This window comes from Scatophagus argus, chromosome 2, assembly GCF_020382885.2.
Source record: "Scatophagus argus isolate fScaArg1 chromosome 2, fScaArg1.pri, whole genome shotgun sequence".
Classification (NCBI taxonomy): Eukaryota; Metazoa; Chordata; class Actinopteri; family Scatophagidae; genus Scatophagus; species Scatophagus argus.
Window position 1 is genome coordinate 14657642 of NC_058494.1, and position 15423 is coordinate 14673064.

Sequence of the window (15423 nt, forward strand, 5' to 3'; positions counted from 1 at the left end):
TGCAGCTTATTTGAACACAACTCAGTCCCATACACTTGTAAAACCCCAAGCCACTTTTGCCCACACATCACAGACACACATGCATGTGTTAAAATGACAGGAGAGTATGGGGTGTTTGCATAACTTCTTTCAAATGGGATGGATGGGAACAGACAGTTGAAAGAGCTGTGAACATATGTTTATCAACCCCAGTCTCGAAAAGACAGCTTGGCTAAATGCTTTCATGTGCTACAACTTTATTGCGAGGGACTACACCAGAAGCACGGTGCAGATTAAACACACACACACAAAAACACATACACACACTCTTCCAGTCAGTTGGTGGCTACACTGGCTTGGCAGAGTGTGAATTCGTGAGCATGTGTGGAAGAGACTGGGAGCAAAATTGCATATCTGTGCTTGTGCACATCCTGCGCATGTGTTTTAAATCTATAGTAGAGTGTGTGTGTTTGTGTGTGTGTGTATTGGGGGGAGCTCTTGTGTGTTCGGACATGCTCAAGAGTATATGTGTTTTCTAAGCTGAAAGAAAGACAGAGAGCCAGGGCTCCGGGACAGGCGGGGGTGGAAGGGCTGCTCACACATGCTCTGCCCAGATAAGGCTCATCTGTTTGGGCTTGGCCTCCCACTGCCTCCCTCTCTCCACATTGGAGCTGCCAGTTTCTCTGCCTCAGGTCTTTCCCTGCTGAGGTGGGTGAGTACGTTTCAAAACGCACACTGCGAACAGACTACTTTTTCTTCATATTTAAAATGGGCGCACCATAAAAACAAATTGGTAAATAGGCTAATAATTAAGCGTGAGCCTTATTTATCTCCATAAACATTAAATTGGATAGACCATATCAACTGCATCGTGTGATGACACAACGAGTAGAAACAGCAGTTTGTTTAAATCTTGAAATTATGCTTTTGCTGGCTGATGCAGGCAACACTTGCTGTATGTAAGGGAATGGCAATGAAACATATCTTTGGATTATTAACCACTCATGGATGCCAGCTCTCTCTCTCTCACACACACACACACACACACACACACACACAAGTCCTAGATACACTCAAACACGTGTGTTCTTCAATGCCTGTGTACTCCCTATATTCTAAACCCTAAACTTCGAACTGTCCAGTCTAACCCCCAACCTTACACTAACCTTAACTCTGAAGCTGGGTCCCTAACCTCATGCCATTAAAGAAAAGAAGTAACCAAAATATCCTCACTTACTAAAAAACATCCTCATTCTCAAGTGAGTCCTCACAGAGATAGACAGAAGCACCAGAACACACACATACATTGGCGGTGTGTCTTACCCTCAATGCTGGAGAGTATAACCCTGGAGTGATCATAGGCAATGACGTTAGCGTAGCGGTTCTTTGGTTTGTTGACCTCCAGGTTGGAGTTCTCCCAGGTGAATTGCTGACCGGGGTCAATGGACTACAAGAAGCAAAAAACATCAACAGAAAATAACTAATGAAGCTGGACATGACAGTTAACAACTTTGATAAATCTGTACAGTATACAGTATGGATGCTTAGTGAGTTATGTTTGTTTGTTTGTTTAATCTGTTGGTTTTAATGCTTTGGTTTCAGATATTTAATTATTGGTGGTCAAATGGCCATGCCAGCATGCTGCACATCAGTTACATTATGTTCTGACAAATAGTTATGAATGTATGTATAATTCAGGCCATTAATTGTGGAAAAAAAAAATCTTGTTTTTGCTTGAAATGCTAATTAAAATGTTAGCACTGGTCAATCACAGCTTGCTTTCCAAAGAAACTGAAACGTAGTAATTGTGTACCCCTTTCAAATCCAACAATAATATTATGCCATCGCTGTAAGCATTACCACTTAAAATTGAGTAAATGAAAGGCTGTTGTTATCATTTAAAATTTGCCACAAAATCCAAAAAAGTGCATATAGAAAGGCAAGAATTGGACAATTCTATGTATTTGAGGTTACAAGCAAAGTCCAGTGTTGCCACAGAAGAACCACACCATTAGAAACCAAGTACAAATTGAAAATTAAGAACATATTATTTAACTTGGACAGGATTGTCAGCAAATACAATATCCTGTTTCAAGAAACAACATTCATGTAGGGACTTTCCGCTTTCCACAAAAAAAAAAAGAAAAAAGAAAAAAGGCAAAAAAGACTAGCAGAGAAAGATGATAAAAGCACAATATATTCCTCTGGGGGAGAAAGCATGGTTGTGCTAGACCAACACATTAAGTTCCTGAAGGGTAATTACAGTGTAACCACTGCTGTTAGCTGGGAGAGGCAGACATGAGGTCATTATGGGGCTGTCAATGGAGAGGGACGAAGAGGAGAGAGCCAGGGCAATTTAGCAATTCTGAATATTTTACGACACATAATTATGGTTTGGTTTGGGGAAAAAATGGACAGGAGTGGTACTGGATGAATGCATGAATGTGTGTGTGTGCGCACGTGCATGTATGTGTGTGTGTGTGTATCTGATTATTACACCACAATCATTTCTGGCCTCTCTCTTCTTCAATCCCTCTTCCATCCATCTCTCTCGTTCCCTCGTTAAGGGTTCAGTACCGAACAAAGCGCACAGTCATGCAAAGAGAATGTGAGGCTCAACAGAGTGGCTCAAACTCACACCACAATTACATACGGCTTCGTCCTCACTGTCTCTTCCACCCTCCTTCATCCATTTTCCCACTGCTTTCCTCTTTAAAACATCCTTACTCTGTTTTTCTACTCTTTGCATAATGTGTCCTTGTCTTCTTCTATGTACGTATCTCCGTCGCACACAATTTGTCTCTCTCCTGTGGTAGCCAATTAGAGCCTTATTTCTCCTTCTTCACCCAGGGGCCGTCAGTCTGAACGTTTTTTTTTGTTTTATGTGCAGGGAAAAGAAAACATTTTTACTCCTTTAATAGCTCTCGATGGGGCTCATTTTAATGCTTGTGCTGTTTGCCACACAACCAACATGTTGGGAATTTTTTCAACTGATGTGTTTTTTTTTGCTTTTCTTTAATGCCACAGTTCAGCACACCAAGTTCAGGCACATTGTTATCTCCAAGTAGGTGTCTTTTTTGTGTTCCACAAGAAACTAATCAAGAAGCGTCTTCTCTTGCTTCCTGTATCTCTTTGTGAGTCTGCTCCGTGTCGCTGCCTCTTTATTTCTATCTCTGTTTCGCTTCTTTCGCTACCAGAGCGTAGAAATGAGGGCTTGATAACCATCTGGCTGAGAGCAAACTCTCTTTGAGCTTGCAATTTCAATTTCCCCCGTTATATTTGTATAGATAACAACAAGACAGTACAGAGAGGAAAATGTGCTTTATCTTGTATTACTCTATAAGGACGAATCAAAGTGCAACTAGATGATGTGAGTCTAAATCTACAGTGCTCACTATTGAAAATAAAACAGAGCAAAAAAAAAAAAAAAAAAAAAGACGAGTCAATGATAAATTTGTGTGTGAAACCAGGATCAATTTCCCAAGTTAAAGATTTTCAGGGACAGATAATCAGCATTCCTACCTCGTACTCTTGAGAGAACTTGAGATTGTCGTTTGCCTTGAGGCGCTCAGTGTGATCTGCCAGCTCAGAGATGGGGACGGGCGGGTGACTTGCCATGCCTACCGAGCACAGAAATAGAAAAAGAGGCCATTTCAGTATATGTAGCAACCAAATTCTTTTGGAGGAAAGTGTTAAGAATAAGGACTCTCAGAGGAGGTGTTGTTTAGTGTTCTGTCCATGGTCAGTGGAGGAAGCAAATGGAAGTATTGTTTTTTTCTTTTTGTTTGGTTAAGTGACCATTTTCTCTCCGGGCAGACAGAAAGAAGAACAATGTGCGTGTTGTGAAAGTTACTGAGGCACAGTAACATGTCTTCAGAGTATATGCACACTGCTGGTGAAGATAAAAAAAGAATATGACACAGCCAGTTAAAAATTCAGCATGAAATATATTTTGGGGGAATTTTTTTAAAGAAGTGTTCCAGAGCCATTTTGATGAAATGTAGTCAGTTCAAGCAGCTTCATCCTATATGGGATGGAAGGTTAGTTAGCATGAAAATGGGAAAGAAAGAAAGAATGTGGTAGGAAGGAATACAATGACAGCAGAAAAAAGAGAAGGTCTATGGTGGACTAGAGCCAACTAACTTGACAAACGGCGATAACCGCGGTACACTGATACACGGTAGGCTGAAAAGGGAAACAACACCAAGGTTAACCTTATGAACACAAGTAATACTACGCAAGTCACACGTGGTGTTTGTGCCTGTGTGTGTACAGGTGCGTCCATTTTACCTGGAGTCTGGAAGTTGATTCTGCGTAGCTCCACTGGATCAGTGGGATGGTGGGACGACATGGCCTTACTGCAGGGGAAACTGCCCTTCCTGCCCTCGGCCTCGGCCCTTTTCCTGGAATAACAGATCGAGACACGCCATTTATGTGCACCTCAGACTGATGAACTGAACCTTTTACAGCTGAATCAGGGAAAATGAGGGATTTGTAAACTTGCTCATAACCTCCATTTTTGGGATTTGCATTGAAATAAATGGACCAGAGTAAGCCACATAAAATTGCTCCTTGGGCATTTACAGGGATAGCTGTAATGTTCAGGAAAAGGGAAGAGATGGTGGATTACTGCTTTTTTCTTTTTTTTCAGAGACACTGCCACGAGTTAAAAGAAACCTCTCCTCTCATGTTTTCTTTGCTGTTGTCACATCTTTTCGTCTAAATGATCACTGTGAACAAACCCATGCATTGCAGTTGTCATTGTTGCCTACTCTGAATATTCACACTTTAATTGCATGCCCTGTATCTTTAGGAGATGCCCTGGACTAATAGTACAACTTCAAGTGTGCAATTTATCCAGTGCACTGTAGCTTATTATGCAACCATCAAAGAAACATCAGGTTAATCCTGACTCTACTGGGATCTATTATCTAAAGCACTCTTTGGAAAGGCTTTGCAAGGAAATACACCTGTAGGACAGAGGAAATGGTAATGTGTGGTGTTTGTTTACCTGTCAGGTTTGCTGGATCCAAACAGAGAGAAGAGCAGATAAAAGAACAGACAAGGATGAATACCATTAGTGTCCAATCAACAGACATCAGGGACTAAAGCAATGCTGAACTCATCATTCTACCTCTCTCATTAAAATGAATCAGCTTCTTATTACAGTGTTAGATATGCTAAATAACGCCTCCTCTTGAAGCAAACATAATCAGCAAATGTAAATCTAAATGTCAAAAACGTGTCCCCTGATTTCACACAACACTGGATTAACATTATCTCACACCACACCATCTAACTTTAACATCCTCTATATAATAACATACTTGAAATACATTGCAAAGTGCAATTCAGCCACAAGTGAGACATTAATGGCTGTGGATGACCAGAGGTTACACTGAACTACTACATTATCCCCATCAAGGTTAATCATTTTGCAATGCCACATTCACAGCAATTATTCCTGTGCATTAACAAAGCTCTAGCCAGAGGAGCAGATGATTATCATGAATAATGCTAATGGCTGATAATGTTATCTTCCGCGGTCTGTTATGTTAGCTAACTTTGCTCCCAGCACATAGTTTAAAGAACAGATTACAAAAAAACACACAAGTACAACTCTGTGGAAACCTGTGAGCTACTGTATAGTCACATGTGATTAGTGTACCAGATGTTAGTAATGGAAACATATAATGAACCAACAGAGTTTTGCTAAAGGTCTGGGTCCAAACTGCAGCAAAAGTTAAAAGTGTTGAAGGTGGAGATACGTCACATGGGACAGAGAGGTGATAAGTGATTATAGCACTTTTGAAATGCCTATTTTCCACAATGTTTGTCAGAATTCAAACTCCAAAATCAGAGTCATAATTAATAATAAGCAAAGACGACCTTTTCAACACCAAAACTACCAAAGCAGTAGTTAAAGTAGGGGGGAGCCACAGTGTCACACTCTGAAAACCCCCGATGTTGAGCAATAGTCTAGATAACTAATGTAAAAGATTATAAATAGTAGCCTCTTGTTTATGACCTTGCTCTATGAAAGGCAATTTGAGTAATGCTGCTTGATAGAATGGCCTACCCACTGGCTGAGAATATATTTCCATATCCATAAAGTTCTATACTATATATAATACTCTGCTGCCCAAAAATATGTTGATTTAAAGTTGAGTGAAACTGGAAATGAAAAGAAGTTAATTCCGATATAATATCTGTTGCCCTTCTGTGAAGATTTAAGCTGCCTTTGGAATCATTTTCTTTTATCTCGTATTAATCAAAAACTATCTGGTTTCCTTTCTCCTTTACTCACTAAATCAGTCCTTAATTAAAACATTAGTACACCACCATGCTGTCCTTACCTCTTGAAGAGTAGAATGGCGATGACGATGCAGACGATGAAGATGACAGCCAGCACAGGCCCCACCACCCACAAAAGGCCCTCCTCTTCATCCACGATCGGCTGAGGATCCACATCTGATGAGGTCACAGGATCAGAATAAGGGCTGGTGGCGTACATAGTCTGGAAGGAGACATGGGTTTAATTATTTCCACATAGAAATTAGACAAACCTGTCCTTAGATGGCTGAACTGTGTGTGCTTGTTCATGTTTGTACTCACATTCTCAGAGAGGTCTAGCAGCGCAAGCACGAAAAACACGTACTCCTGTCCGTTCTGCAGAGGGCGATTGCGGAAGTCACCGTAGTTTCGTCCATCACCAAGTGTGAACTCCGGAGGGAGGGTCTTAAAGTGAGCAGTGACGTAGGCCCTGGGATCTGACTGGCCAGCCTGTCGGCGTATGCGGAGGGCGTGGCTCACGCTGGTCCTGTTGATCTCTTTTAGGAGCTGAGAGGAAAGAAAAACAGATGACGAGAGGAGGAGTGAGTTGAAACAAGGATAACAAAGAATTTGCGAGTAAAGATGAGAAAAGACAGACGAGAAATGAAAGAACATGGGAGAAAAACAAGCATCAATTGGTTATAATTTTCTATTCAATATATGCCAAGTTCAAACAAAGTGCAACATCAAAGGCTGTCAGTCATGCTGTTTCTCTACAGTAAAGCAATATAGTCGCTGCGCAATATCATAAAAACAACAAACCCTAAACATTTGTATTATATTTGGAAACTGTATTCCTGCCTTAGAAAAGAAGACAATTTCACCCCACATAAATACCTTCATCAGTGAGGAAACAATGGTCTGTATAGAACATTATCACCTAAGCACAAATGTCTTTGCCATCGACTGAATTGCTAGCGCATTGATCCATTGAGACAGTGGGAGCCATAAAAAGTCTATTGTTACTGATCTCACACACATGAATGTGCTTTCAGAACAGAGTAATGAGGTGATGAAGTCTTTAGAAAAAGGGATTAGATGGGAAATGTATGTGAAAGCATTGTTTGGACTGAACAGGCAATGGATGGCAGGGTAGGTCGTCTACCTTCACATGATGCCTGATGCAACAGGACCTGGAGACTCAGCACTATTCTTTGTTTATGTGACTTGAAAATTCAGTTCAATTCGAGAAAGTGAGTTTGCAAATAATAAACACGTAAAAAAAACAGATATGACAAAGTTAGAAAGAGTGGCTGTGGCTCTTCACAAGTCTAAAAGCTTCTGGAATAAATGGAAACATCTTAGCTTTAAATACAAGCAATCTAAATGCATTCCTGACTGCATTAGAGTAGTCATACAGAACATGTGGGGTCGCTAATAACCTTATATAAACATTTTTGAGGACTTCATTATCAAGCTGTAAAAGGGATTTGTGCGTTTTGCGGTTTTATAGATGAGGTTACCTACACACTGAAATCAGTTTTTGTTCTTTTGCCAAAGAAATGTAAACCATCAAACATGTGAAAAAGTAAAAAAAAAATACTACTGAGAAAAGAACACAAACACTTTTCAGGTATTCGTACGTCTGAATGATTTCAACACTTGGACTTTCTTCAGGATTGCTTTTGCAGTTTTTTGAATCTAAAAACAAAGGCCTTGCAGTGAGATGTTGATCTAACTGACTGGGAAGAGACATAATAATGCTGTCAACGTAGCATATTTTTATATTTACTATGACAATCATCTGAATACAAGATAGATTAGGACACGAAAGTGCTTTGAAGCAGTGAAAGTACAACTAATTCAGATGCTCAACTGTGAATTCTATTTTGTTGACTATTTGTTGACTTAATGATCCAAACAAGACTTTTTACCAGTATGTAATATTTACTTTTATTTCTCTACCATATCTGTATTATATTCAGCAGTGATAATCACCATCACCATTCATCTCAACATCAATATGACAAGCTTTTCATTATGACCATTATTTCTTGAATCTCACATCTGCTGCATGTCTCACCTCATCCAGGTTCATCTGGTCAGGCTCCTCCCAGGGGTTCAGGAACTTCCCTCCTCTTTGTTTCTTCAGTGGCACAACCACCACATAGTAACCCCTGAAACACAGCATGTACTGGGTTAGGAGTTAAGGAAATATACTATAAACGTAGCCAATTTTTCAATATCTCAGTGCCAGTTTTCTATTTCCACTTTAATAAGTGAGCATAACAAGCGCTTGTAGGCAGACTTTGTCCGACAGAGCCAGACTAGCTGTTTCAAGTGCTAAGTTAAGATAACCAACCGCTGGCAGACTATCTTCTTTAGTGTGTCACTTTTTGGCATACTGCATCATTGCTAGGTTATTTTGCTGCAGCAGGAGCAGCTGTGACACCACACTATAAAACTAAACAGTGTGGTTGTTTTTGGAACAGACGTGTCTGAAGCCATGTGTGAAACAAAAACAATATTACTGAAGCAGTGGAAACCACAGGCAGTAAGACCATAAGGACACAGACACCGAAATCATCCACGGGTCCTCGATACATAACTAACACCAGTGCACCATACTTGAACTTAAGCATACACTACTATGCTTCCTTATACAGTAGAATGTAGCTTATTTAAGTCAAATGTGAGAAAACGAGAATTTGTTACAGCTTAGATAGCATGCAAGACAAAATAATATGTGGCAATAATCTGGCAATTTTCCATTTAGGGAGGAGAGACACATTGATCATTGGAGAGTTAAAATCAATCCAGTTGTTGATTTAAATGTTGCCTTTGTGTTTTATTATGGTCACTAATTTGAACATTTAGCTGATTACAGTTTGTGTTTTGGATCAAGGCACCTAAGAGCAAACTGTTGTTTAGGAATCAAATAAAATTCGGCTGTAATGTGACAGGGAGCGAGCTGTGGAGTGAATCAGGTTGTGCTCTAATGCTGAAAGACTGCCTCCACTTGGTATTTATATTTGTTCTTGGTTACAAAAAGCAGATGTGATTATCAGCTTTGTGCTTTCATTTGGCTTGTTGTGGGAGAACTCAGTCTTGCTTTGCTGCCAACTCAGAGAAATCCCCCCTGATAGACCAGTAAATGAAAAGCAGCTGCAGGAGGAAGAAGTGAAATTATTTCATAGGGTCTGTAGAACAACTCATTTGAAAAGAACCTAACAGCAGTAAATTCTGCACAGGTTACCATTAAAAATCTTACAACTAGTTATTAAATTACACCAAATCCTCCACTCTTAATCAACTAACTCATTCATTGTCACTACCTGACTTTGGCTGTGGTCTGCACAGTTGGCAGCTGCACAGTCACCATGCCATCTGCGTTGGTCTTTCCCACCACCATGGGTTTGGTTTTTAGGATGTCTGGGGCAGTAGTGGCGGTGACACGGTGCTGCAGACCCCCGGCGCTGTTGGCCCGGTTGGTCAGCAGAAAGGAGTACTGGGTGTCCGGCTCCAAGCCAGTGATAAGCTTCTGAGTCTGCTTCCCATCAACTTCCACAGACTGGCCCTTTCCATACAGGATCTGAACACAGGGTAAGTCATAGTTTGAGCACTGAGCATACGACATACACACATACTACAGGCCTTTATTGACCTGAACACATTTTTAAATTTTTCCCTTAATTTAATTCATCATATTATCACATTATACTTTAGCAAAGTCTTCATGTTTTTGTCTGTTGTCTTTCTTGTAACTGCTGTTGGGTGCACTTCCTCTATCTGTTTTACATTAAAAGCCTTCCAGCAGCTCAAGAGGCATTATATAACTTCAAGGTTTTATCAATTATTAAACAGGGAGTGTTGAAATTAATGAACAGTAAGCTAACAGAGAAAAATAGGTAATGAATGGTTGGAAATAATATAATAAATTACTCAAATTCACAATGTGACTTATTGTAGATAAGTCACTGCCTTTTTTGGTTTATACACCATTTGAATTATGTTTTTTACACAATTGATAAAATGCAAATCTACTCACGGTAAACGGCTGTGCAGGGTTCTTGTCTCGGATCTCCCAGGACAGCAGGACAGAGTTCTTCATGGCAGCCTTCACTCTGAAGTTGGTAGCAAAAACTAAGGTACAAAACAAAACAAAACAAAACATGAATGTGATTCCAGTGTCATTTAATGTCTTTGATGAAGCGAAAGTAATGACCTTACCTGTGTATCATTCCCTAGTACCAGTCTCAAGCTAGCTATCTGTTCTGACCAAGATACAGCGAGTGTGACTGGACAGGGACACTTGCCCAAGACCCAAGACTCTTACCTTGCTTTGGAAAAAGGACGTTTGGTCTAAGACTACAGTGACAAGACAACGAAAAAGGACACTTAGGATGTTGTCACCAGATGTTGTGCGTCTGAGTGTTCGTGTGCATGTGAGATTTAGTGTGCACAAAGGTGCCGTTAGAAAGCGTTTGTTGCACGAGCTATGAAGATGGGTTGTTAGGAAGTGAGTGTGAGTCCTACCTTGGTCCAGCCGCTGTGTCCTAAACTGGACACTAGGACTGTATGGCCCAGGACCGACAGCTGTGAACGCGCACAACCTGACATCATACACAGTATCGGCACTCAGACCCTCCAACAAAACACTTGACCCTGGAGCGGGTACCACAACTTCTGAGGCATTCCCCCGACTGTTTATATCCTTGTACAGCACTGAGTACTTCACAATTTTCCCATTTTGCTCAATTAATGGCACTGATTTCCATGCCAGCCGGAGGGAGTTTGCAGAAGCTTCCTCTGAGATGACATTCTCTGGGTATCCACTTGGGACATCTTCTGGAGTAGTCACCTCCTTTACAGCCTCCTCTCCATATCCCATTTTGTTACGGGCAGAAAGTCTGAACACATAGTTAGCTCCCTTGTGGATGTCCTGGGCGGTGTAACGGTTCTCCTTGGCAGGGAACTCCACCACTGTATAGGGAAGGACGTCAATGCGGCCGAAGGTGAGACGGTACCCCAAGATTGGGGTCGGTGGGTTGGGCAATGGGTACCACTGAAGCAAAGCAGTTCCTGAATCAGTGGCACTCACCATCAGTTTGGGCTTCTCAGGCACTAGAAAGAGGGAAAATGGAGGGGCGCAGAGGAAAGAGAGAATGATAAAAAGATAATTAGAGGATAATTGCAAAGCACATTATTCATTGCCTCGAGCAAAACTACAAAATATGATTAATGATGCTTTACTGGCAAAGCAAGGTGAGACCTAAACCAGTTCAATGATTTAACGACCTCTAATGATTGTTGGTGATGCTTTAGTGTCATTACAAGATCATTACTAGCTATGTGTGGCTGTATGTGCTTTTGTAGCTCGATGTCTGTCTATATGTTTGCATTAGAGTCTGTGTAGACACACTTACGTGGCAGGGCGGAACAGACAGTAACAGGTTTGCTGCGAGCACCATCACCCTTGGCAGTGTAAGCTCCCACTGATACAGAGTAGGAAGTGTCTGCCTTCAGGTCTCCAAGAACCACCTCCTGCACAACAACAACAAAAAGCACTGTGAGCTGCAAGAGGCCAGTACTTATGTGTGCCCTGAGGACAATGAGCAAGGCTTCAATTTAATTACACACACACACACACACACAAAAAAAAAAAATAAAATAAAAAATCTTGTTCTGACTAGTCAAAATATGTCAAAAAGTTACAGCCCTGGTGACCAAAGGGGAAAGTCTATGCTTTTTGTCTGACAATGTGCCAGTAACAATAATCTTATATATATACATTTTCTCAAAAACGCTCAAAAAAATAGCTCAAAATGCGGTTCACTTTTAACACAAATTATCACTTTGCAGACACTCATTTAGATTTGCCTCCATTTTAACACAAATCACAATACTTTCTTAATTTCTTTGCCTGAGTAATGCCAACAGATGACTCAGATTGCTTATCTGTGTTGTGTGTTTCCATTTTTCCTTTATTAGAAATACTGATGAGAACAGAATACAAAAACGAAATAAAAACTTCCAGTTGGGTTTTCAGCTCTTGCTATGGTCTTGGAAGATTTTAAAGCTACAATCTAATATGACTCATTGACTCTCTGTGCTTTGTTATTGCTATTAAATAATAGGCTTAAAGAAGGGTTTACTTACATATACAGTTGAGTCGTCATATTCCCACTGATCAGCGAAACAGTATGGAGAAAAGGGAAAGAAAAACACAATTCATAATGTTTAGGAAATGACTTCAAAGACTGTGCAAATCAGCCAAACACACCCTCTTTTACTGCCAAGTATAAGTTTGAAATTATCTGCAATAATTGGCAGGTCTTTAGCTCCATTATTTATCTTTGACAGAAAAGTAATAATAATAATACCCTTCTCAATAATAATAATAATAATAATAATAATAATAATAATAATAATAATAATAATAATAATAATAATACAGTAATGATAATAACAATAATCATAATAATACTCTATTTAAATTATAGCTATTTTTATTTAAAAATAGCTTGACATTTTGGCAAATACTCTTTTGATAATAGTTAGATGAGTTGATAGATACAACTTTAATGCCTGTGAGTAAATGTGAAACTCCAGGCTGTAGCCAGTTAGCTTAGCTTAGCACAAGTACTGTAAAAATTATTGATGATTAAACAAACCTGAAATCTGTCAAAGTGTGATCTACATAAATACAAGAACACATGCTGGCTCTCTTATTTGTAAAATATATCCAGGTAAAAATATGTTGAGAGGTCTCATTATTCATTCATGACTTTATTGAATTTAATGTGGTAATTTACAATAAGTATTACTGTTATAAAAATGGTGCTCATAAAAAATGAGTTTTAATAAGTATTCATAAAACAGATCATGAGAGAGTATATGTTAGTGTCACCTGGGAGTCCTCAATGAGGATGTCCTTGATGAAGGGCTGACCCTGAGGTTCTCCATAGTTCATCCTCACATAGTGGACTTGGTATCCTCGGATCTGACCGTGTTGTCGTTCGGGCGCTGGTGCTCGCCATTTCACCCTAATGGCTGAGGCGTTCACAGTCTCTGCCTCCACCCCTCGCGGAGGACCGCTTGGAACTAAAAATGCATTTTGGGATAGAGGTCAAGGGTCACAGATGATGGGCACTGAAATCTCTCAAGAAAAGGCCCCCAATTTAGTGAAACAAGTTTTTCTTTAATCAAAAATATATTGGTTTTAGGGGCAGCTTAAAAAAAAAACCCAAAAGGTGAAAAAAATGTAAAAATACAAGCCTCCAAAAAATGTCTAAAACTGCTCTGATGTCTGGGAAAAAGAAGTCAAAACAGTAAAAAAATGAGAGTGCTTGAGGAAAAACATGGAGGAAAAAAGTAGTGGAGGATAAGAAGCAAATGTAGAGAAAGATAAGAATGGCAGATAGAAAAGGATTTGTTGCCATGGGCAGATAAACAGTGGCAGGCAGTCAAAGAGAAAATACTGTTATCAAGAAAAACCTCTCTCTTGCTGCCAAAAACTACACTTCTCCCAAAAAGAAAAAAAATACATATATATGCTGAAAGGAGAAAATCTCCAGCCACCTTGTGCTATCTGCTAAAGTCAGAAAAATGTCTAAGTGGAGACACTGGGAGCGTGGGATATGAAGCATGAATATAAAAAAATACTGCTGAAAATACTACAAATGACTCAAGTCATAATAAAATATATTGATTAAAGATAGCTTAAAGTTATTAAAATATTTGTCTAAGAACTGGACAGAAGTTGGCAGGGCAGATGATCAGAGAGAAACGGTGTGGAAAGGCAAAGGTAGAACTGCAGCCAAAGGGTTTATTTTGGTATTGTTAGTGGAGAACATAGCGGGAAGTCCCAACCATCCCCTTTCCCAAAAAAATACAGGATTTCAGAAGAAAGGGAAAAGTGCGGAAAAAAGATGCTGGTAAAATAGTGGATAAAAATGGTTTCGGGAGAAAAAAGGGTTGCTGTTGAAAAGCGAAAGCAGTGGTGAGGGAGTAGGAGGAGGAGATTTCCCAACGTTGGAAGTTTCTGGTGGTTATGAAGGAATAAAGGAGAGGTTTTCAAAACTGGAGGGTCTGACAGTAGATCTTAAATGCGTCATCCGTTTAGATTTCAGCTCAAGAATAGACAAATGCCTTTACTGGCCAGTGGAAGAAACATGTTAGTTCAGGGTGCTTTGAGCCCATTACTGCTATGTTAGTAAGATAGCCATTGTTAGTGGGGTGGACCATCCTAACACAAGCAGGAGGTTTGTTTGGGAACATACCATCTTCCTCGGTGCGGATAAGCAGCTGTAAACTTTCTGGTCCATCCCCAGCTTCCGTCTGCGCTCGTACTGTTATGCCGTACTCAGTCCATTTGTCTAGGTTTTCCAGGAGATACGGAGAACTATCCGGAGGAATTCCGTCAATTCTTTTAGACATCTTGTTGCCCTCGGTAGTGGAGTACTGGATGGAGTATCCTGTAATGACGCCATTCTGAAACTCCAGAGGAGGTGGACCCCAACTTACCAAAATGCTGGTAGAACTGGGACTGGTGCATGTGATGTCCTGGGGAGGTGCTGAAGGAACTGATTGGCCAGTTTTTGAGGACACACAGCAGGGGTTGTTTGGGTAAATGTTATTTGGTCGCATGTGTGAGTTGTTATTGGTGGGTGGAGAGGTGAGGAAGTGAGGTTTGCCGTGAAGGAATGGGGATGAAGTGAAGCAGACGAGAGACAGAGAACAGAAGACAAAGAAACATAAAATGAAAACAAAACACTGGAGAACAGAAGCTCTTATGAAAAAATGACCCTGTGACTAGAAAGCAAGATGGCTGAACAAAGATACTGGATGATGGGCGTCAACTTCTGTTTGGTAGAAATGTTTGATTAATGAAAACGAGTGAATGACTTAAAAGAGATGTGACACAAAAACACTGACTAGAGCTTCAACACACAAACATACCTGCCCATAACTTACTTGTCCTTACAGTCTACCCAAGCCTCTGTGATCCATGATGGAGTTCATCTCTATCTACAAACCTCTGGCTTCTTGTCTTTACCGATTCTCTGACAGACCTCAGATTGGTAACCAACAAATTAATGTACTTCTTAGTTTTTTTGGTACTGCGTTTGCTGAAACACCATTTAAGTTACATTCTAGCAATAATGAAAT

The 15423-nt window shown here is 40.2% G+C and overlaps 1 protein-coding gene across 25 annotated transcripts in view; it reads right to left on the reverse strand.

Annotated features, from left to right (window-relative positions):
- ptprdb (protein tyrosine phosphatase receptor type Db) overlaps nt 1-15423 on the reverse strand; it is a 135560-nt gene that overhangs the window by 15306 nt on the left and 104831 nt on the right. For 8 of the 25 annotated variants that reach the window (XR_006845378.1, XM_046412516.1, XM_046412497.1 and 5 more), the window contains 15 exons: nt 14535-14837; nt 13163-13356; nt 12412-12438; nt 11679-11796; nt 10789-11376; nt 10301-10395; nt 9588-9844; nt 8336-8429; nt 6595-6819; nt 6336-6496; nt 4991-5002; nt 4270-4382; nt 4123-4164; nt 3502-3599; nt 1303-1426 (listed from right to left, as the gene is read on the reverse strand). Coding sequence is in view for 24 of the 25 variants with exons in the window: in XM_046412516.1 (XP_046268472.1) it covers nt 1303-1426; nt 3502-3599; nt 4123-4164; nt 4270-4382; nt 4991-5002; nt 6336-6496; nt 6595-6819; nt 8336-8429; nt 9588-9844; nt 10301-10395; nt 10789-11376; nt 11679-11796; nt 12412-12438; nt 13163-13356; nt 14535-14837 (2451 nt within the window). In the remaining variant the exon portion in view is untranslated. The remainder of the gene's footprint in view (nt 1-1302; nt 1427-3501; nt 3600-4122; nt 4165-4269; nt 4383-4990; nt 5003-6335; nt 6497-6594; nt 6820-8335; nt 8430-9587; nt 9845-10300; nt 10396-10788; nt 11377-11678; nt 11797-12411; nt 12439-13162; nt 13357-14534; nt 14838-15423) is intronic. The other 17 variants (XM_046412589.1, XM_046412659.1, XM_046412649.1 and 14 more) reach the window with 9 other exon arrangements.